The sequence below is a fragment of the Eucalyptus grandis genome, chromosome 7 (genome assembly GCF_016545825.1).
Source record: "Eucalyptus grandis isolate ANBG69807.140 chromosome 7, ASM1654582v1, whole genome shotgun sequence".
Classification (NCBI taxonomy): Eukaryota; Viridiplantae; Streptophyta; class Magnoliopsida; order Myrtales; family Myrtaceae; genus Eucalyptus; species Eucalyptus grandis.
The window spans coordinates 24,729,181-24,752,622 of NC_052618.1; the positions used below are offsets into that span (position 1 = coordinate 24,729,181).

Sequence of the window (23,442 nt, forward strand, 5' to 3'; positions counted from 1 at the left end):
CTTTCTAGAATTTGCCATTGAAACACCCACGAGAATCTAAGTAAAGAAAGATCTAATATTGAGTTTATTCACAATGCAAGCTCCCTTGACGTATTCTTATAGAATTCAAATTCTAACTATTGGAATATAATATGCAGAAGCGATAGGATCTTGCAATTTACGTCAACACAAAACTACCAGAGAAATAAATGAGAAATAATAAGGATATCAGAAATTTACATTGTTCAATCGGAGTATTGGTACCTAAATCTACGGGGAGAGCCAGCAATAAATAATCCATTATAATCGGAGAATCAGAGTTTACAATCGTTCACACACTCGAGTATTTCCCACACTTAGATTTAACCAAAAACCCAAAGTGTTTCTAAATAAACAATTCACTTGAACATAAACTCACTGCATAAAATTACCACGCGTTTAAGCTCAAAAACAAAATCCTTTACGTATGCCGAAAATAAGAACTACAACATCTATTTTTTCTTACGTACGTGCTACTTCGCGTTCTCCTCTTCTTGTTCGCGTGGGTGACTCCCCTTCAACTTGACGTCGTGCAGTCTTATTTTTTTTCTCTCGTTGGGTTTCAGCAGCACACCTCCTAGAGAGATTTTGTGTTATATTTATATGTGCCCAAAGGTAATTTTGGCCCACCAATTTTTTGGCTCCACGTGTAGAGGGCTTCACTTTCCTTTTAGCTTTTATATTATGTGCCCGAAGTCAAGACTTTGATTTTGGCCCCACGTCTCTTTCCTTCTTTAAAAAAAGAATTCGTACATTGCAGGTAAGGAGAAGAAAACCTTCCTTTTTCTTCCTTTTTTCTATTATCTCATATATTTCCTCTTTTGTCTTGTAGTGATATTTTGCACATCCAAAAGTATGTCCAATAAGAAGAAAGAGTTTTTCATTCGACTTGTAATCCACTTGGCAAAATCTTCATTGATAAAATTCGGTTTAACAAATCGTTATCCAAATTCAAACTCGAGAAATTAATTTAACAATTCTCTACCTCGGCTCAATATTTAAAGCCAAGTTATAGTATTCTTTATCCATGCTGCTCTCCTAATGCCCTGATGGGCGCTCACTCTCCACAGACGCTAAGGGCGCGTTTGGTTGTGTTTTACGTTTAAAAATTGTTCCGGGGAACGAGAAATAGAAAAAAGTGTTTCTGTTCCGGGGGAACAATTTTTGAACAAAATACGCATTTGGTAAACTTGTTCCGGAATAAAAATAAACGAAACATGTTTGGTAAATTTGGATAATTTTTTTATTTCTTTTATTTTTTATATTTTTTTCTTATTTTTCCTTTTTTTCTTTTTTTTTTTTCATTTTTTTTTTTCTTCTTTTGGCCGGTCGCCGGCCAAGGCCTTGGCCGGCGGCCGCCGGCGAGGCCGAGCTCGCCAGGCGGCGGGCGGCGCGGCCGCCGGCCACCGCCCGAGCGAGGCGAGGCTCGCCGGCCGTTAGGCGGCTCGGCCTCGCCCGGCTTGGGCGAGCTCGAGGCCGGATGCAGGCGAGATCGAGCTCGCCCGGCCGGCGCGAGGTCGGCCTCGCCTTGATCCGGCGAGGCCGAGCTCGCCCGGCGGCGGGCGAGGCCGGCCTCGCCGGATCTGGGCGAGATCGAGCTCGCCCGGGCCGGCGCGGTCGGCCTCGCCATGGCTGGGCGAGCTCGAGCTCGCCCGGATCCGGCGGGCCGCCTCGCCCGGCGGGCGAGCCTCGGCCTCGCCGAGCCACCGCCAGGTCGGCGTCGCTGGCGGTGGCTCCGCGAGGCCGAGGCTCGCCGGCCGGCTGGGCGAGGCGGCCTCGCGACCGGGGCGAGCTCGAGCTCGCCCGCCATGGCGAGCCGACCCGCCCGGCTACGGCGAGCCTCGGCCTCGCCGGGGCCGGCGAGCCTCTCCGTGGCTGGGCGAGGCCGCCGGCCCTCGTCGGCCGGTCGCCGGCCATGGCCGAGGCCGGCGACCGGCCAAAAGAAAGAAGAACAAGAAAATAAGAGAAAAAAAGAAAAAGAAAAAAAGTATTTCTCATTTGTGTTCTTTAAACGAGAAACACAAAATTGGTGTTTCTCGTTTGCTTTTTTGTTCCTGGAACAAAAGAACAAAAGGAACAAACGCACACAAACGCGTTTCTGTTCCTTTTTGTTCCCGAGAACAAAAAAACAGAAATTTCTGTTCACGGGAACAGAAATAGGTGCAACCATGCAGGCCCTAATAGACCTCAAGTAGAGCTTGAGCTTCACTAAAGGAACAGACTTAGTCATCATGTCTACCGAGTTATTTGCTGTAACAATCTTTTTGACAATAACATTACCCTTAGTTAAGACATCTCGGATGAAGTGATATATGATGTTGATATGTTTCATTCGCTCATAATAAACTAGATTATACACCAAATATACCGCACCTTGGTTTATCACAGTGTATATCCATACTTTTCTATTTTAACCCAAAGTCCGAAAGCAAATTTTGTAACCATATTGCCTCTTTTGCTACAAAGGTTAGTGCCATGTACTCTGCCTTGGTTGAAGACAAGGCAATGTGATCCTATAAGGACGTTTTCCAACTAACTACACCACCTGCTAGCGTAAACATATACCCTACTAAAGACCTGTGATCAGCTAAGTCACCAATATGATCTGAATCCACAAAACCAATGGTCTCACTACCATTGTTGTCCTTCCAATATACTATACCTATGTCTATTGTTCCCTTTAAATATTTAAGGATCTACTTCACAACTTCTCAATGAGCTTTACCATGATGCTTCATATAGCAACTAACCATGCTCATAGCTTATGAAATATTAGGTCTAGTGCATACTATAACATACATAATACTACCTACGACACTAGAATAAGGAATACGGGATATATGCTCCTCCTCCTTCTCAATCTACGGTGATAATTTATCTAAAAGTTTAAAGCGCTTTGCTAAAAGTGTATTTATAAATTTTGCCGACTGCATATTAAAACATGCCATGATCTTCTTAATATATTTCTTCTGTGATAGACGTAAAACTCCTATAGTCTTGTCATGCAAAATCTCCATAACCAATATTTTCTTTGCAACATTTAAATCTTTCATCTCAAATTCAACATTTAGCTGCCTCTTCAACACATTAATATCCGACATATTCTTAGTTGCTATTAGCATATTATCAACATATAAGAGTAGATAAATCAAAGAACCATTCTCCAATCTCCTAAAGTAGACACAACTATCCATCTGACTTTTTGCATAGTCTTGACTAGCCATGAAAGTATTAAAACGTTTATACCATTGCTTAGGAGACTGTTTCAGCCCATACAAATATTTCTTAAACAAACAAACATGATTTTCCTTATTCGGAACAGCAAATCTCTCTGGCTGCCTCATATAAATTTGCTCCTTCAACTCACCGTTAAGAAACACAGTTAACACATCTAGTTGCTCTAACTTAAAATCTTACGAAGCAACTAAGGTAAGTAAAACATGAATAGAAGTATGTCTTATCACAGGAGAGAACATCTCATTGTAGTCAATGTCCTCACGCTGTGTATACCCCTTCGCCACAAGTCTTGCCTTATGCCCCATTGCCTCAACACCGGAAATGTCCTCTTTTCGTTTAAAGATGCATTTACTTCCAACGATCTTCTGGCTCTTGGGTACTTTGACCAATTCCTATGTTTGATTTTGATGGAGTGATTCAATCTCTTCACTCATAGCCCCTAGCCATTGTGATGACTCCGAACTAGCCATCGCCTCAAAATAAGACGAATACTTATCTGTCTCCACCTCATCACCTACCGTCAATGCATAAGTAATATATGTATAACCATAACGTACCAGTGATTTAATTTGCTTTTTTTATTTATCTGCGACTATCGTGTGCTACGGTTATACTGATTGTCTACTATCACCAACTTCAGGAATTGCGGCCTCATTTGCAATTTCAACTTTTGTTACCTTCGAGGTCTCTGGAGTCTCCACCTGAAGCTCCACCTCACTTATGACACCATGATCTGTCTTCTCTATTGGTTATGTCTCAAAACTCCTTTGTTGAAACATTGCAATCTCGTTGAAGATAACGTCTTTACCGATTAGAAAACTAGGTGATCTAGAATTAGTGCATCACAGCCAGTAGCCTTTCACCCCATGTGCATAACCTAGAAATATATACTTCTTCGTCCTCGACTCAAGTTTACCATCGCTCGCATGAATATAAGCAAAACATCCGAATATTTGTAATCTATAGTATTCAACAAGTTTCCCCGACCATACTTCCTTAAGAGTCTTCTACTTGATAGCAGATAATGGAAATCGATTAACCAGGTAATATGCCATGTTTACTACTTCGGCCCAAAATTCCTTGCCAAGTCATGCATGCGAAAGCATGCATTGAGCTCGCTCAAGCAAAGTTTTGTTCTTCCATTCTACCATGTCATTTTACTACGGTGTTCCAAGTACTGTGCAGCGTCTCACAATACATTCTTTCTCGCAGAACTCAGTAAAATATTTACCACAAAACTCCATGCCATTATCGGTTCTCAAGCACTTGATCTATTTATTTGACTGCTTCTCAATCAATGTCTTAAATTTCTTGAACCGATCAAACACATCACATTTGTGCTTCAGAAAGTATACCCATACCTTCTTCGAATAGTTGTCGATAAATGTTAGCATATATCGGGCACCTCTTTTCGAATGAATTGAAGATGGGTCATAGATGTCTGAATGAATATATTTAACTAGTCGCTTGGTCGAATGAACAACTATAGTGAACTTAACTTGGTGCTGCTTTTCAAATATGTAGTGCTTACATAAGTCCAGCTTCATTGTCTTCTGCCTTTAACAACCCCCTTTCACTCAGCATCGTCATATTGGCTTTACTCATGTGCCTTAAACGCATATGCCATAATTAAGTCAAGTTAGAATCTGACTCACCTGATGAAACTGCAGCTGTTCTAGTCGCGGTCTCTCTCAGTAGATGATAGAGAGTATTCACTTTCCTCCCCTTCATCACTATCATGGCATCTCGAGAGATCTTCAGTACTCTACCTTTAGCGGTGTCCCTATACCTGATGTCGTCAAGTGTCCCTAGAGAAATAAGACTCTTCTTGAACTTCGGTACATGCCTCACATCTGTCAATGTGCACACCACCCCATCGTATATCCGAATCCGAATTGTCCATATACCCACAGCCTTACAGATTACGTTATTCCCGAAAAAAAAACTCTACCACCATATGCAATTTGGTAAGTAGTGAACCAGTTCTTATGAGATGTCATATGATAAGAACACCTCGAATCTAGCACACATTCGTCTTATGACGAAGTAGTAGTCACACATAAAACAGCTTCTGCATCACTATTGCTTCCCTCGTTAATGTTTGTCACACTGCGTGTGGCATTCTACCTATCATCTTTATTTCTCCGCTTTGGACAATCTCTCATAATGTGTCTCTCCTCGTGACACTCAAAGTACTGCATGCATCCCTTGGACTTTCTATGACGTGATTTTGATATGTTTTTACCTTTGCTACTACTAGGCCCTCAATGTTGTTATCTGTCTCGAATTGTTAGCGCTTGCCCTACTCCTTGCGCTAGACCATTATGTCGCAACTTTCTCTACCACTCTTTAGAGAATAAGACCAACTTCACATCTTCTGAGGTAATTGTAATACGCCCCTGCAACAGTGAATCAGTAAAAGTGCTCCCATGACTCTGGTAAAGAGATTAACAACAGCATGCCCTGTTCTTCATTATCAAGTATTTTACCAATGTTCTTCAAATCCATCATGAGTTTATTAAATTTATCTAGGTGGGTTCTGATAAATGTACTTTTAGTATATCTAAATTGAAACATCATCTTCAACATGTATAGGCGATTGTTCAAATCTTTCTTCATATAGAGTGCCTGAAGTTTTGCCCATAATATTGCGGCATCCTTCTTCTCAGCAACTTTGATTAAAACCTCATCCGACAAATTTAACAGGATTGTGCTATTTTCTTTTTCCATTAGCTCTACCCTCTCAGAGTCTTTCATTATAATTGGCAACTTATCTTCACCATTTAGTGCTTTAGCCAAATCTTGGGTTGTTAATAATGCCTGCATCTTGATACTCCATAACCCAAAGTTGTCCCTTCTGTTAAACTTCTCAATTTCAGATTTCCTATCAGATATAATTGCAATAACATAATTTTCAGATAATAATCAGACAAGCAAAAGCTCCAAATCACAATCAAGAAATCTGATCCTAAGCTCTAATACCAATTATTGGAATATAATACGCGCAAACAACAAGATCTTACAATTTACGTCAACGTGAAATCACCAAATAAATAAATGAGAAATAATGACACCAAAAATTTACGTGGTTCGGTCCGAGTATCGGTACCTATGTCCACGGGAGAGCCAGCAACAAATGATCCACTATAATTGGAGAATCATAATTTACAATCGCTCACATGCTTGAGTATTTCCCACACCTAAATTTAACCTCAAACTTAAAGTGTTTATAAATAAACAACTTACTTGAACATAAACTCATTGCACAAAATTACCACGTGTTCAAGCTAAAAAACAAAATGCTCTACGTACGCCGAAAACAAGAACTCCAGCGTCTATTTATTCTCACGTACGTGCTGCTTCGCTTTCCCCTTTTCTTGATCATGTGGGTGGCTCCCTTTCAATTTGACGCCGTGTGGCTCCTATTTTTTTTTTTTTTTTCTCTCATGGGGTTTCAGCAGCACATCTCTTGGAGAGGTTCTGCTTTTATATTTCTATGTGCTCAAGGTTAAAAGTTTGATCTAGGCCCACCAACTTTTGGCTCCATGTGTAGAGGGCTTCACTTTCCTTTTAGCTTTTATATTGTGTGCCCAAAGTCAAGACTTTGACTTTGGGGCCCATGTCTCTTTCTTTCTTTAAAAAAAAAATTTGTACATTGCAGGTAAGGGGAAGAAAACCTTCATTTTTCTATTATCTCATATATTTCCTCTTTTGTCTTGTAGTGATATTTTGCACGTCCAAAAGTATGTCAAATAAGAAGAAGGATTTCTTTCATTCAATTTGTAATCCACTTAGGAAAATCTTCCTCGATAAAATTCAGTTTAATCCACATTTAAACTCGAGACATTAATTTAACAGTAGCCCTCACTCTCTCTCTCTCGGTTCATCATGCACCACTTTTCCGCATCCATGTCTCCACGTTCAAAAACTCCGGATAAAGTGAACAAGATAATTTTCTTGTCACCGAACTAGTAAAATAAACACATGACTAATGTGAACAAGCGAATTTTTCTCGAAATGTGGGGGAAGGAAAAACGAGGGAAGCAAGCCCTTGGAAATGCTTTTCTACAACCTTTTTTTGAATCTTGGGGATACTTTTGCCATACAGTACTTGCCTAACTTAGAGAGATTTAGTCTTCATTGGTACTCGGGTTTCAGTCTTCTAAGTTTCAGCATTAGTGCAATTTAGTCCTTTAACATTCATTTTGCGCAATGAATCCTCTATCCTTGTCAATTTGTGCATTATGGTCTACTGGGTTCTATTTTATGCAATCAAGATAAAGAGTTACCGTAAAAATTACAGCATCTTGGGCGATAAGAGTATTCAAAATGACATATCTCAGTAAATTAAATTTCTTATTTATAGTTAACCAAGTAGAATTTGTCTGTGAGTAATGTATGATAATATGGTCGTAAAACATGTCTTGATCTTTTATTATATGTTTCTCCCGTTTATTCATCGCATGCGTGTTGTTAAATTATTGATCTGTTATCTAAAAATTTCTTTGATTTTTCTCTAAAATTACTGTTACCTAGAAGCTCCCTCGTGAACTCGTGCGCTACTCAAAATTAGTGGCTAGTAAATTATCTCTGAAAACAAGCAAAGATGCTGGGCATGCCGGTTATAAAGGCCTGTTAATAGGGTTAGCCGTCCAATTTCCATGCTTCCTACTATTCACCAGTTCATATGTTATTACTTTATTCCTATCTTTGATTCCTGTGCGTGTTGCTTCCTTTCTCGTACCGCGCCTATGGTACTAACGGATACAGAATAGACAAGAAAAAAATTGCTATAAATTAATAAAACTAATAGAATAACATTAATCAGCCAGGCTTGGTCAAAACAACGGCGCAGGTGGAAGGCGAAGAATGCCTCCTTACGAGGGGGTGAGCGTGGTTCGGTAGAACCGGGAACCGAACCGAACCGAGGAGGTTCCGGTTCGGTTCCCGGTTCTAAGGGGACCGTCCGTTCCCGGTTCTATTTTTCTGGGAACCGGCGGCGGTTCCGGTTCCGTTCCTATGGGAACCGGAACCGGAGGAACCGAACCGCCAAGAAAAACTCTAACCCCTTTCCCACGTGATTTCATTTTCCCCTTCCGCCAATTCTTCCCCCTTTCCCTTTCTTTTTCTCTCTCTCTTTCTTTTCTCCCCTTTTTCCTCCTCACGTCACTTCCTGCCTCCCCCAAACTTTTTGTTTTCTTCTCTTTCTCTCTCTCTCTTTCCCCCTCTCTAGTTCGAAATCACCCCTTCTTCTTCTTCTTCTTCTTCCATCCTCTCTTTTTGAGGGTTTCCTTTTTGGCCGAGGGAGAGAGGGACCAAGCAAGGGAGAGCGACAGAGAGAGGGAAAGCAAGGGGGTTCTGGTTTATCCGTAGATTTTGGGCTGAGAGAGAGATGAGCTCGAGGGAGAGAGACCGAGAAGGACAGTTCCGTGCGACTGAGGGAGAGCGGGAGAGGTTCAGCCGTGCATGGGCTCGGTTAGAGAGTGAGACCGAGAGAGACCAAGGGAGCGAGAGAGAGAGAGTGAGTAGTCCGCTTCGTCTGTGTGAGAAAGAAGTAAGAGACTTGCGTCGCCGGAGGCCAGCCCACCGAGCACCGCCCCCGCCACAAGACCACGCCGGCCCAGGTAGGCCTTTCTTCATCTCGTGCGTGCCTTGTTTTGGGCACGCGGGTCCGAGTTCGCGGCTGTTCAGCTTATGTGAACTCCAGCCCCGCCGGTTCTCCGACGCTGATGTGCATTCTCGTACGCTTGTTGTGTGTGCTAGTATGCCTATAAAGAGTCTTCGTTCGGGCTTAAGCGGTGAGCACTGGGAACCGGAGAACCGAATCGACCCTCCCGTTCTCTCGCCTCTCGCCCGCCGCCGACGCCGCCGCCCTCGACACGCTCGGACGCCGCCGCCGATGCCGGACGCCGTTCGCCCTCAACGCCGCCGCTGGACGCCAGTCGCCCCGCGCTCGTCTCGCCCTTGCCTCCTGCTCCCTCGATGCCGTGACCCCTCACTTGCCTCGCTGCTTAGCCGCTCGCCGTCGACGCCGCCAAACTTTGGCTGGAGAACTCACAGAATCACGATTTCCAGCTCCTAGAATATTGGCATTTAAGGTTTCTCCTCCTTCACACTTTTAATGTTTAATTTGTCTTATGTTATTCACATGATGAGATGCTCATATTGGTTTTCTTGTTCAATTTGTCTTATGTTATTCACGTGATGAGATGCTCATATTGGTTTTCCTGTTCAACAGAGGGGAGCTGTACATAGTGAATGAGAAGAATGATTCTGAATCAAGGGTGAGTTTTTTTTTTGGTGCTTTTAACTTTTTACACGCTCAAAATGTTTATTTTTTGCGTGTGTTATAGTAATTGAGTTTAGTGATCTGCTGGCTAACTCATTGGTTGCTACTAGCTCATATTATCATTAGTCATAGATGTCTTAGAAGTCATCGATGTGACAACTCGCTTACATGTATAAACATGTTGCATCGATGTCCCCGAATGGCCAATAGAAAAAGTCAATTCTGGGACAGAGATTGATTAATTTTAAGCTATGTTCTTGTTGTCTAAATATCTACTATTACACCAGCAAAAAAAATTTTGGCAAAAAAGAAGTAACCAAAGAAGCTTTTGTTATACGTCAATATGTACAGTAGATAGAGAACAGAGAGAGTCCTCATTGGTTCGGCAAAATCATCAAGGAGAAGCCAACTACCTACTCACAGACATTTACCGTAATTTTTCATTGCGGTTCAGAGAAAATCTTGTACTTCAATCTCTTTTAGCTTTCTCATATCCTAATCTGTCTCGCTGCAATAATGCCTTGAGCTGTTCTTTTCGTGTGAAATCGAAATGGCTGCAAATAGTTTATAGTTATGATGACAATTAATATCTTTTACTTAAGCAGGAGATCATACTTCGAGATTTAAGATGACATGTTTATGGTTTTGCTGTCTAATTTGGATTAAAAATGTTTTGATAGGGTTCAAAGTCTATATCCATATTGGACGGTCTAATTTTGGTAACACGGAGAAAATTCCTCCATCACCGCTTATCAAGCAACCGGGCTGTGGCTCAGAGTAAGTTTTTATTATCTACAAGATAGCCATTATAACTTTGACCTCTATATATTTCTTCTATCACTTAGACATCTTTGGAAACTTTTCCCGAATGGGAAGAAATTTAGCTCAATGAAAGATTTTCTGGCAACAAACAAAGGTTCTTCTCCTATCAAGGAAAGGGCGAGGACTAAGTCTCTTTGTTTGTGAGGTCGCTTGTGCTTTGTGAAAAGGAAGATAACATATCCGAGTTTCCAGATGAAGTGAAGCTCTATTCTTTGATTAGTTTGCTGTTTGATGCAGGTAAATCAATAATCAGATTATCAAATTTACTAGTCCATGAAATAATACTCATCCATTATAAAAAAATTATCGGTTCTTTTTTAAAATTATCCATTATACAGACTAAGTCTCTTTTGTTGTAATATCTGCAAGATATTTGCAGGGGAAAGTTTCTCGAAGAAAGATCGCTCTGGTTCGAAACCACTGCTGCAACATTGCTGAGAGATATTCATGCAGCTCCACTTGAAAGCTTTGTTACTAAAGTTGCTGAAGTCATTGGAAGTTGTAAAACAATGAGGGATATGGCTTTATTTTGGTGCGGGGTTGTTGCCGAGGTAAGGGACTTTGTGAAGTGAACCGCTAGACTTTGCAAAAGAGAAATAGTTCACATTTTAGAATATTAAACGCTTATGAGTATTATAGATTATGTTTGTGTTATATTTTCTTTGATGAATGACAAGTTTGTTTATTATTGTTGCATTCGTTTCCATTTTTTAAACTAAAAATGAAAAAAGAAAAAGAAAAAAGAACCCGTTGGAACCCGGAACCGACCCTAACCCGTGACATGTAGGTTCCAGTGTTCTTGGTTTGACGGGGTAGTTCCTGGGTTCCAAAAATGAGGAACCCGTACCCAGGGGTAGGTTCCGTGTTCCAAGCGGAACCCGTAAGGAACCGGGAACCGCTCACCCCTACTTACGAGGGCCCTAGATATCGCTATTTGATTACAATTCAAGATGCATTCATCATCATTAATAATCCATCTTTGAATTAAACCTAAATCTCGGTGATTCTAAAATTATAGATAGCAATGATTAAGAGATATCATAATCATAGCTCCATTTATTTTGCGAAAAATAAATAAATTTAGAAAACATATTTCTAAGAATAATCACATATATATCACTTGAAATAATTAATTAATAACAAATATTTTCATTATTAACAAAAATTTACATTTAAATATTTCCATAGATGATAAAAAAAAAATTCGTTCATTCATTTTGTAAGTAATATAAATAATTATTTTTTGGAAAATGATTTTCGATTCACTCATTTTCCGCCGAATAAATGGAGCCCATATCAATTGTTCTTCGTCCTGTCCCACTCACATAAATTGCACGTTCAAAAGCATTTACTAAATTTAAAGGAGGGAAAGGCCCCTGATCACATTAAATTTTCATTGTAACCCACCCACATGGTGAGGTCCGGGTACATCAGGACATAATCCCATATTTTATGCAAAACCTCATCATAAATCTTCTCAAACAAGCCTCGCTCTCCCTCCAACATTCCTGCCGCGTGGGGTCTCCCTCTGCTTCTCCAACATCCAAATTCTCTACGAACGCACCCGTGGGTTTACTGTTCAATAAGGGTTAACTCGGAACACGCTGTAAATAATTTTTCTTGGTTTTTTATAGGGTTGACTTGAAGGATATGACTTTCCAAACCAGATTGAAAGAGAGAGAAGGAACGGGGGTTCAAAACAGTAATCGGTTAACCGGGTGTTTGTCTACCGTGCAATACTAATCGACTTGCTGCTTATTATAAAGCGCATCATATATATTGGCCGAAAAGATTAGATCAGCGAAATTCTCCGAAGAAATTTAATGGTCGCTCGCAAGTCCAACCCGAGTACAGCTGAACAAGCTATTGTCGCAAAAGGAATGGGAGGCAATCACCTGGAACGGCCATGATCGTGCTCGCTTATTTTGTATTCTTGCTAATCCATGATCTGTAAACCACCTAACATAGCGTTAAATGAGTCAAACCGCAAAGTCAAGTCGACCTAGATTTACTTGATCGAGCATAGGATCCCCCATGCACTTTGTGGAATAAGTTTATTGAAAAGCAGTAGCTTGTCCGACAGTATGAGTGAAAACCAAGTCGGAGCCGAATTACTGTCCAGTTGGCTCAATGACTACTCTAATTCAACTCATCTAATTTAGAGTCAAGCATTTTGTCTAGTTGAGCTTAAGCTTGCTAATACTCAGCTCGATAGGCTCATGAGCCTAATCGAGGTTTTGTTTTTTTGTAGAAAATCATATTCAATAATTATAAATAAAGACATGTTGAGAACAAAATTTTGGTGATTTAGTTAGGCATCCATTGTATAGAAAATTAGGGATCGACTCCAGTCCCTATACAAAAATATTAGTTAAATTGCATATAGTTTTTGGGAGCATTTATTATATAGCTTAGTTCATTTATTGCATTGAAATTGGACCAGCGGATGGGCTTGAATGGATGATTCTGAACTTAACTTATATGCTGGACTAAGTCTAAGAGTATAAAACTTTGATCAAGCCTGTTAACTCTCTTCACGGCCAAAATTTGACAATAAAGCTTTATATTTTGGGTCACATGGCAAAGAAAGTAATCGGCAGGATATTCCAAAATATTCATGTATGAGAGATGGGCAGATAATTTTATCATTCTTAAGATCTCTCATATATCAGTAATTGGCATATCCAATTTTCTAATTCAAGAGAAGAAAAAGAGGATTGAGGGGAATCTCCGCCAGCATGGGAAGGGAAGGAGAGCTGGTCGTGTGTTTAAAATGGAAGGAGAGATATATTTATGATCTTTGAAAGAAAGAAAGAGTCCAGCGAGATATCTTTCTCGCACAGTTTCTCCCTGTCCACATCACGTTCGTGCTTGCCATGCGGGTCACGATTCAGAGTGCAACGAAATCCCAGAATACTTGCTCGTTGCAGCAAGTCCCCATTCAGTTGTTTGTTCCTTCTTTGCAGGTTTCGGGCGATCCAAGCGCTTCGAAGCCCTTGCTGTGCCAATTTTGCTTCATTTTCTTATAGGTTTTTTTAGTCACGTCAGTGAGAGATTTGATGGAAGTACTGCCAACTATTTCTAAAGCTTAAATGGTTAGACAACGACACGATTTAATATTTAATTATGGGAGGTCTCGCCATCAAGCCTGCAGTTGTCGCCGCCCCTAGCAACGCTCCCTATGGCGAGGAACACTTTCTCATCATCTAGATTTTTCTACGTGTACGCACGCGCATGGAAGCAGAGAGGGCAAAGAGATCAAGTTACGCGCTTAATGAATGAATAATGATGAAGTGGCGATAATTTGTCAATATACGATCATGGGGTGCTTTAGATAGTCCAAGCTAATGAGTGGGATTGCTTGGTCGATATAAGAGCAAAGGAAGCGATGATCAGTGAAGGTGCAAGTTCTTTCGCGGGAAAAACATAGAAAAAGACAAAGGAAGGTTTGACGTCTGAAGTTCACAAAACTTGCGGGTGAAGGATCCTACGGGTTGCTCCTGGCGGAGCTGGTCTTGCACGTTGCTACCTTGATCGCTGAAAGTCTTGCCCATTGCCGCGACCTCAAGCCACCAAAAGCTTCACCACCGCGAGCACCACCGAGCCACCTCACCTGAGCAGCTCTCTCGCCAAGCATAGCAGCGCCACCGTGAACCGTGAAGTATCGTCCATCCGAATTCCTGTGCCGAGTTTGGAAACACTACCCAAGCGCTATTACAAATTAGGTAAGAATTTTCATTAACCTAATTTTTATATATTTTGCTGCCTAATTTGTGATATCGCAATCTTGTTTGAACTTTGAGAGATATTATCATATCCATTAAATTCCCGAATAGTCTTTAAATTAGGAAATAATTTGTGACGTGCTATTATCGTTAATCCGATCTCATGCTCGAGACACAATTCATGATTGTATAGAAAATCATCAATCCGATCTCATGTCCAAGATGTGATTTAAGATTGGACAGAAAATTGTCAATCCAATCTCATGCTTAAGATACAATTCGTGATTAGATGAAAAATTGACCAATTTGATCCTCATGGCTAGAGAATGTTTCCTCAATTTATTTCCAAAATTAAATGGATATGAATAATATCTTGTGTGGTTTGGTGATGTATTTGATGTGGATTTGATTTCTTTCCATTTTTGTTTGATTTGAATTGATTTTGTTTTTTTTTTTAACCAAAAAGGTTTTTTGGGTTTTTTTTTTTTTAATTTCGGATTTTCACATGCATATCATGTAGTTTAGGTCATGTCATATTGCTATGTTATGTTAGGTTAGCAACATGCATTGCGTAAAATATGATTTTCATTAAACAACAGGAAATCTAAAACAATATTTAATTGAAATTGAGGAAATCATATTTAGGTTGATATGATATTCTAACTAACATTGTAGATACTTTCATTATTTTCAGATAAATATTTTGTCCCTATGCTTGCAAGTTACTTATTACTTTGCATTATTGAGTGTTAAATAATAGTTGCACACTCACATGATGACCTCACATGTTAGGAGTTAATTAAAATCAATACAAGTTATCTACAAAAGTTTTTTTTTTTAAATAAAAGAGAAAATGTACCGAAATGGTGATAGAGATATCTAGTGTAATTAAGTCCCATAACCACAATCCTTAGTTAATAATCCATTTTCATAGTCATGCCTTCTCTCCCTCTTTAGCTCTATACTAAATGCTCTCTTCTTCCTGAGAAATTATCGTCATCAACATAATATATGCACAGAATTGAAATTGGACCACTAAAAATAGTGGATTTCGTAAGATCTCACATGAATCCCATCAAATCTATTGGTCAAAATTTCTTTTAGTACATGTATTGAATCCACTGACTTAACAGGGTCCAAGACCCCGTGAGCGCCATATGTGATGAATGTTTATTTATTTATTTATTTTGAGTGTGGAAAATTGCCAAAAATTTCTTCGAATTATTTATCTTTACTTATCACAAGATAATTGTTGAATTTATCCAAAAGAGAAAATAAAACACTAGTAAGCTGATAAAAATGCAGGTCCAAGTTATGTTCTAATGGCCAAGCTCAGGGTTGGGCTATAAAAAAAAATTCAATTTTCATAGGAGTTGAAATGTCTAGTTTGGTGCAAGTACAACTTCTGTATAAGGTGTGAAAAACGCAGTCCGCGGGCTCCTCCTTATATGTCCGTATCGATCCTAAAAAAAGATAATGATCCACAGCTTAAAAGTTAAAGATAATTCTCACACCATATGGAAGATGACATTACTATGCAAGATGTTTTATTGGCATACATGATATGAGTTGCCATGCTAATTCATAGGGTTTATTGGATTAATAACAATGTAGCACATACTTTTCTTCCCTTGAACTTGTGAGATTCTGTGGAACTGCTTCGGTTTCAGGCACTCGAATTCGCACTATTTACCTAGAGAAAGAAGACCCGCGACGAGTCGGTTCATCTGGATCGGGTCTGTCCATCAACACTCCTGAACCAGAAAGCCTGACAGAAAGAAGCTGCACCCTCTGGAACGTTGTCCACCACCCGTTCTTGACCTCTCGTCACGTATATTCCGGTTCTCGGGTGCGGCACCCAACATTGACGATCCTCATCGGGCTCATCAACTTGATCACCACCACTCATCTGTGGTTCGGACTTCTCCAGCTTCTTTGTCATCGTCAATGCACTCGTGCATCGCCTATCTCGCTTTGCTTGTCTAGAAAGAGATTTTGAATTCAAGGAGAGAGAGAGAGAGATCTTGCAAGTATAACTTACAAATTCACATGCAGATCAATAATGCTCCGTACCCAAATGCACGAAAAGTATCTCCCGAGCGATCACAACACGACTAATTATGGATGATCCATATGAACTTGGCATTTGAATTTTCTCGCATAGGACATAATCTAGGTGAAAGGCCTAATTCACATCGGTTTGGCATGTCCCAGCCTTTTCTTTGGTATCACATGGATTTCACATACAAGTTGCATCGTCAATTCCATTTGACAAAAGTTGTAAGATCTCACCGCATGTCCTGAACTCGATAAACGCAAGGCAATCACGCCTTTTAAGGAGAAACTAATCGGTTAGTCTTGAGTATTATGCCGAAAACATATCTAGGGAGGAAAAAATTGGGATTCACCAACTTTCAATTAATGACAAACCCATAAGATAACTCGTTTTAGTTCCACATGCAACCCTATGGAAGTTTTTATCTAATGAATCGCTTGAACGCCAACTTAGTGTTGAGCATCACAATCATAAGTTAGCAACTCGTAGGAAATGAATCGGCATACTTAGGCTTTCATACCTGAGCAACAAAAGTTTCATGTTCACAACAGTAGCCGCCATTGCCCGCAAGGGTGTGTCTCAAGAACGATACTTCAAGAGATCAGAACGATTTGGTTAAAGAGAAGTGTGACACTAGAGCCCTTTTTGTACTGTCCAAAGCCACCTAGAAGGTTTCAGGTTCTCCTGTCGCGTCAAAAGTACAGTCAGTGCGCTATCATAGTATCAGTTCGATCGTGATACAACTGGTGAAGGTTTGTAGTCGAAAGTGCACGTTCATAAAGAGAAAAGTGCAAAGCTTGAAGCTTCTTCCATTTAAAAAACATAAGGTTCTTTCGATCTGTGGCTCTCGTTTGATTATTCATTGTGCATGGAATATGTTCCACAGAAGATAGAAGATTTGTGCAGCCTAATCTTGCCTTTCTGCTTTTGTGAACTTAGGAATATTTAGCCTTCAACGTTCAACATTATGAGATGTTACGAGTGATTTAAGTTGTTTGTGCGCATGCCCACCGTGACGGGTGAACGACCGTGCATGGCGATTTTCATTTGTGCTTAGCCTTATGGGTGATAACATCACTTCTTTAGTCTTCGGAATCATCATTTGTCTCCCGGAAGAGGAAAAGAATCTACTTAGAGGAACACAGGGCAAGCTGTTGTTCTCAGTTTATTTGTTTTTACAGAGGATGAAAAGAAAGAAACACTACCACAAATGCGCGAGACTTATGTTATGGTGTGATGGAGATGAATTCCATTCCATGTTGAGCAAATGCAGACATGTTTGCGTGGTCATCTTGAAGGGGATTCAGGTGAAGCGCAAGCTTTATTAACTAGCAGGATTGGGACAAGCGTTTTCGTGCGAATGTAAGTTACTAACCGTGCACGAGTTCATTTGAGCAGGAAAAGATCATTGAATATCTGATCACATTCAGAACCTACAAAGTCCCTTGAGCGGTCAACAACTTCACTTTCAAATCGTAATTGAGCTGTACCTATGGACACCCTTATCTGTTCTATCAATAGTCAAATACTTCATGTGTATACATGAAAAATTCACCTGATGCTGCGGATACACGTATGCATCTAATCTGCATCCGCACGCATCACGGGCTTGCGCACCCTGAGTAAAAGCTGCATCGTGGTTTCTTCGCCTAAAACGAAAAGATATACAAGCTCGCTTGTTTACCTAATATTTTCTCAACAAGATCCCAGAGTAATGTACCAAGTCATGTGTCGTCTGCTTTGCAGAGCATGAAACCAGACAGACGTATCGAATTCTAACGGGCCTTAAAAATTCAGCCAAGCCCAGACTGACCAACCGAGCGCCCACCCATTGATCAAGTCTGCTGAGACCAAAATAATTTATGGCTAATTTATTCTATTGTTGTAAGACTGAAAATTATTTATATTTGTGATTAGCACAATTTCTGCGAACTTTACTTTTTCACTAACTAGAGCAACGACAAAGGGGAGTAAACAACTTTCTTCTTTATTTAAGTTGATATATTATTTTTGTTAATTTGTTGTCGTTAGTTAACTTATTTAGGTTTTAAGTCATCGACAACATAATGAGGACAATGAATATTTTGTAAGCCACGAAAGCACACTCAAAATCTCTATAGCTATAATTAAGAACACATATAAACGAGTAAAATGATTCACATTTCTAATTTGGAATCCATCGTTCTTGACATAGAACAGTGACGATCCAAAGCTTTAGCGCTTATCCTCTATTGCCTTCTATATCACTAGCTTAATGAAAGTATCCCTCACCTTAGCGTGTAGTAGCCACTCTTTATATGCGAACATTTGTGTGTGTTAGGTTAGTGGAGAGATTTGAGTACTATTTATAAAGTCATTAGCCAAACCCTCTCATCTCGGGACGAGCTCAACTCAATATACATTAACCGGTCTCATATTAGACTAATTAAAAAACTTTATATCTCACTTTATTAGATCAATTTCGTAAAATGGTAAATGTTGGAAGATACGCATCTTTACAGAATGTTGGATTGATTCTAATCTGATTTGTACAGATCAATTAAGATTAGATCTAGATTAGATTGATTTTTAGGATCATTCATTTCCTTGTTCATTCTCATTCTTGTATTATAACTACTGAAGATGTACATTGATTCTATTCATTGAAGAATATAGAATACACAAAAATATTCTCTCCAAATCTTGAGTTCTTCAATCTCTCTATTTTCTTTGTTTTCTTCACCTTCTTACATGGTATCAGAGCGGTTATGAAGTTCTGAATTGCTTCCGCTTTCTTTGTCTCGTCATCTGTCGAGAGCTCTAAGTACCTCCTCCTCTGTTCATCCTCCTAATCCTCAATCTCCTTCTCTTTGTTTCCTCTACCAAGATCGTCAACCCTACACAAAATTGACACCTCAATTTTTCTATAATGACAAATCCTGTCAACAACTTACCTTCAGTCTCAAATGAGCGTCCACGGGATGGAAATCCCGTGCAAATTGCTGAAGGCCGGGACACTATCCCCACTGAAGACGTCGCCAGATCTCACAAACAACCTATTCGAACTCAAGAAATTCATCATTCTCTGGCTCAGTCAATTCTAGGGCAACCCTACTCGATTCAGCCCATTCCGGTCCAACCAATAGTGGGCCATCCTTACCCAAGTACACCCTGTTTCAAATGCGACAACCCTTGGTTGTTTGGGCCCTAGCAGAACACATCATCGCCAGGAGTTCAAGGGCCATGGCCCTCTGTCCAACCCGCCGGCAGCCCACCAACCATAAGTGGGGCAAGCGTGACCGACGGGTCAGGTGGAGCAAATTCGGGACCAACAGATGCAGGTTATGGAGCTAGTTCGAATCCGGGTATGGGAGCGAATCCCTACCCAAATTTTTCACTCGGATTTTTGCCGTTTCCAGGATCAATTTTCACCGGACGACCAGAATCCGGTGACCCCCTATTTGTTTCCATCGCCGACGGACCTGAACAGAAGTTAATCACCAGCAACTTACCGGGCACGAAAACTACTCCAGGTGGTCATAGGAATTCCGTCGAGCGTTGGTGACTAAAGACAAGGACGGGTTCATTGACGGGACCATCGATGTTCCTTCGGACGAGCGGCTGGCGCGCCACTGGAGGAAATGCAATCAGCTCGTCCGAACCTGGATCGGCAACTGCATCTCCCCAGAGGTTGCAGCCGGACTACCACCCACAGAAGATGCTCAAAGGATGTGGGAGAATATAAAAGAAATGTACGGCAAACTCGATCATGCCAAAAAAATTTCGCTCATGCAGGAATTGAGCAATTTAAAATAGGGGAATATGACAGTCATGGCTTGTTTCAACAAGCTATCGTCCTTATGGAACGAACTGGAAGCCGTCGAGGAAAAGCTTGAGGGACCAGAATCCACTCTACAGCAGTATCGTTCAATAAAAGAGAGGGAAAAGATTACGTGTTTCTTACTGATTTTGAACGAGACTTACTTTACATTTTGTTCACAGATCCTGGCCATGGACCTTGTCCCTCCGATCAGATGGATCTACCAATTGGCTGTGTAGGAGGAAAGCCAACGTCTCGCGTCGCCGGAGCATGCAAGGAATGGCGACAGTATCGCTCTCGCAGCTCGCGGCGAGCGGAGAGACGGATCCACGAAAACCCTAAATCGAGAGAGAGACAGAAGAGGCGGATTAGGGTTTTCAGGTAGAGGAGATATCGCTCGCTCCTTTAAAAGGGATGGCATTAACGGCCAAGATCTAATCTGCGGATCGGACGGGCCAGATCGCAGGCGTACCTGGGATCCTCGCTGCCAAACAAAAATATTTTTTCAAAAAGAAATTGGCCTAAGTCCACTAAGAGTTTTAACTCAAGTCCCCAATGGAGTCATTAAGCTGTCGCGACCAATTTTTTTCGGGGTGTGAACCACCTAGGGTTTGGCTAATTGATTGTTAAGCCTAGACTTAACTCGGGCTCTCCCAAGCCCATACCAATTCAAGACTTAGGTTTGAATTGTTAACATGCAATTGAATTTTAACTAGGAGTCGCCACTAATCTATTTTTGGTGGGTCGATTAGAAAGCCTAGTAAAGTAATGGGAGATTTACTTTACTCCTACGAACCAGAGACTAAAGGTACGGACTTGGTTACGTTAGATTTCTCTAACGCCCTTTCGGTACATTTCTTTTTATTTTGAAAAATGTTTGGCAAGCAATTTGGATTGATTTTAAATCTATTTCCCTAACATGTGAGGTGTTCATGCAGGTGCGCAAACCACCAATTTAACACCCAAAAAAACAATTAAATGATGCAAAACTTATCTCAAAGCAACGAAAGCATCTGCAGTGTTAAATTAAAATTCACATCAACAATCCTAGATATGATTTCTAATTAACAAGCAATTACTCAATTTTTGTTTTCTTTTTTTTCAACAAAACTATATCCATATGCAATGCAGTGCTTTTAATCTAATATGAAATGATATAGCATGGCAACATGTCCTAAACCATATGAATAAAAATTTTGTGATCTCTTAATGAACATGCAATTGTTAAATATGCAATCTAAATTAACCACAATAACTTAATTCTAATGACGTGCAATGCAATGCAATGACGTACAAAATTATTTTAACTAAAATGACATGCAACATTGCAATTTAATATGCGAGCTATATGTCACACGACATTTATTAAATGACCTAATCTAATGGTGGACAATTTCTAATTAAAAATGAACCTAACAATAATCACTAAAATGACGTGCATTTCATGACCCTAATTTTATATGACATGGGCATTTTTATTTTCCTAACAAAACATGCAATTTATCTAGGAGTGATTATCTACCTATAATTGATAAACATGCAACCCTAACATGCAATGACGTGCAAATGATTTTTCTATTCTAAAAAATGCAGTCTATCCTAGAAATTACAACTAATTTATCCTAAGACAAATTTTATTTTTTATGAAATGCAAAACATAACTATCTAGATTAAAATTCTATCTAGCTTATATTAGGGATTGGGTCAAACTAAATCCTAATTTAAACTAAGATACTTGTCTTAACCTAGCAAACTCTAATCTAAGATGCAAAAATCAATCTAAACTTAATATGCAATTTTATTCTAATATGTCATGGCGTGCCATGGATGCCCTAATTCTACATGACGTATGCATGATGATTTTTTTTTTTTTGTTTTTATATTAATTTCGAAATTAAAACTAATACATAATTAACATGCAATTCAAATAAAATAAAAAAACTAACAACCTAAATGAATGCACTTTCTTTTTTGGATTTTTTTATTTAAAAATTGAAATAAAATTGCAATCCTAAATGTGCAAGATAATAAAAACAAACCTAATCCTTATTCAAATTTATTCATATTTTTTTTTTTCTTATTTAAAATTCGATATAAGATTGTAATGTTAACCCTAAACAGGAAATATTCTAAAGCAAATCTAATCATAACTCACATATTATTTTTTTGATTTTTCTTTTAAAAATTGATTGACTCAACCAACTTGACGACAAACAAATCAAACAAGATGTGATTGATATCCAAAATTAACGAACCATATCTCGCATATGAGATCGGGTTTGTCAATTTTAAATTAAATCGCGAATCAATTTCGGGCTTGAGATTGGATTGTCGATTTTTATAAGAGATTGTGAGTGGATTTGGGCGCGAAAATCGGACTGTCAATCCCTAAATTGGGGACTTTTCATGTTGGAATATCAGTCACATATTTAAGGAACAATTCTACTAAAGACAAGCTATAGAAGAAAATAATAAAAATAAATAAATAAATAAAAGGACCACCTAATCCTTTTTGCTTTTTTTCTTTTTCTTTTTCCCAAAAGTGGGCTTGCTCGTGCGGCTGGTCACCGGGCAGCGAATCCCGTCGGAGCTCTGGCAAGGGGGATCGGTGACGAGTAGACTGGCAGGTGGAGGCACGGCGTCGGCGGAGGCAGGAGCATGGTCGTTGGACGCGGGCTGCTGGCTTCGGGCGCTGGGCACTGGCGTCGGGCAGATCTGGCTCGGGTCAAATGGACTTAGGCAGAACAGCGTCGGATCGGAAGTGGTGCACGGTAAGGCTACAGTGAGTCAGTCGGTTCGGGTAGAAGACTCCGGGTCGCGGCACAGCAGAGCAGCAGGTCGTCGCGGCGTTGCTGGAGCGTTCGTCGGGTGTAGTGGGCTGCAGCAGAGGGCAGACTGGCTTAGTGGAGAGCTGGTGCGGGTTGCCGGAAGGTCCTGAGCTCAAGCGGTCAGAGGCGGATCGACGTACGAGCGACGGTAGCCACTGACGTCGGGTTAAGCAGCGACGACGATCGCTGGTCTTCGTGGCGACGGCGTCAGGTGGTGCGACTGAATCGCGCGGTGAGGCGGAGCTCCGGCGAGATGGACGGCGGTGCCGCGCGATGGAGTAGGAACCGGCGAACGGCTGCAGATGCGGGCGATGAGCGGTGAGGGAGACAATGAACAGTACCTGTCCTCTCACCTCTCTACCACTTGTACCTTATGCTTTTGGTTTTTTTTTTCACTTTTGACTTTTCTTCCTCCCTCTCCCTCTCTCACGTCACTCTGCCTCTGCCACTCTGTACTTTCTCCTCTTTTGTCTTTCTTTTAGCGAAAGAAAAGACCCTCCGGTTCCGAAACCTGCACTCATTATTTATAGAAAAAGACCCCCGTTCCCCTCAAGATTTGTATAACAACTTAGGCTGCGCATGACAAAATTTTTTAAACAGAAATCAATTTCTTAATTTCTATTTCCGAACAAGTTTTTTAGCAAAGAAACTTATTTGATAATGACTCA

At 40.3% G+C, this 23,442-nt stretch overlaps 1 protein-coding gene across 1 annotated transcript; it reads right to left on the reverse strand.

Moving 5' to 3' along the window:
* Positions 1-15,656: 15,656 nt before the first annotated feature.
* Positions 15,657-16,755, reverse strand: LOC104453112. Its single transcript, XM_010067631.3, has 2 exons — positions 16,668-16,755; positions 15,657-16,073 (listed from the first exon to the last, which is right to left on the reverse strand). Exons 1-2 carry the CDS (start codon positions 16,706-16,708, stop codon positions 15,815-15,817), a joined length of 300 nt encoding a protein of 99 aa, XP_010065933.2. The 5' UTR covers positions 16,709-16,755; the 3' UTR covers positions 15,657-15,814.
* Positions 16,756-23,442: the final 6,687 nt, after the last annotated feature.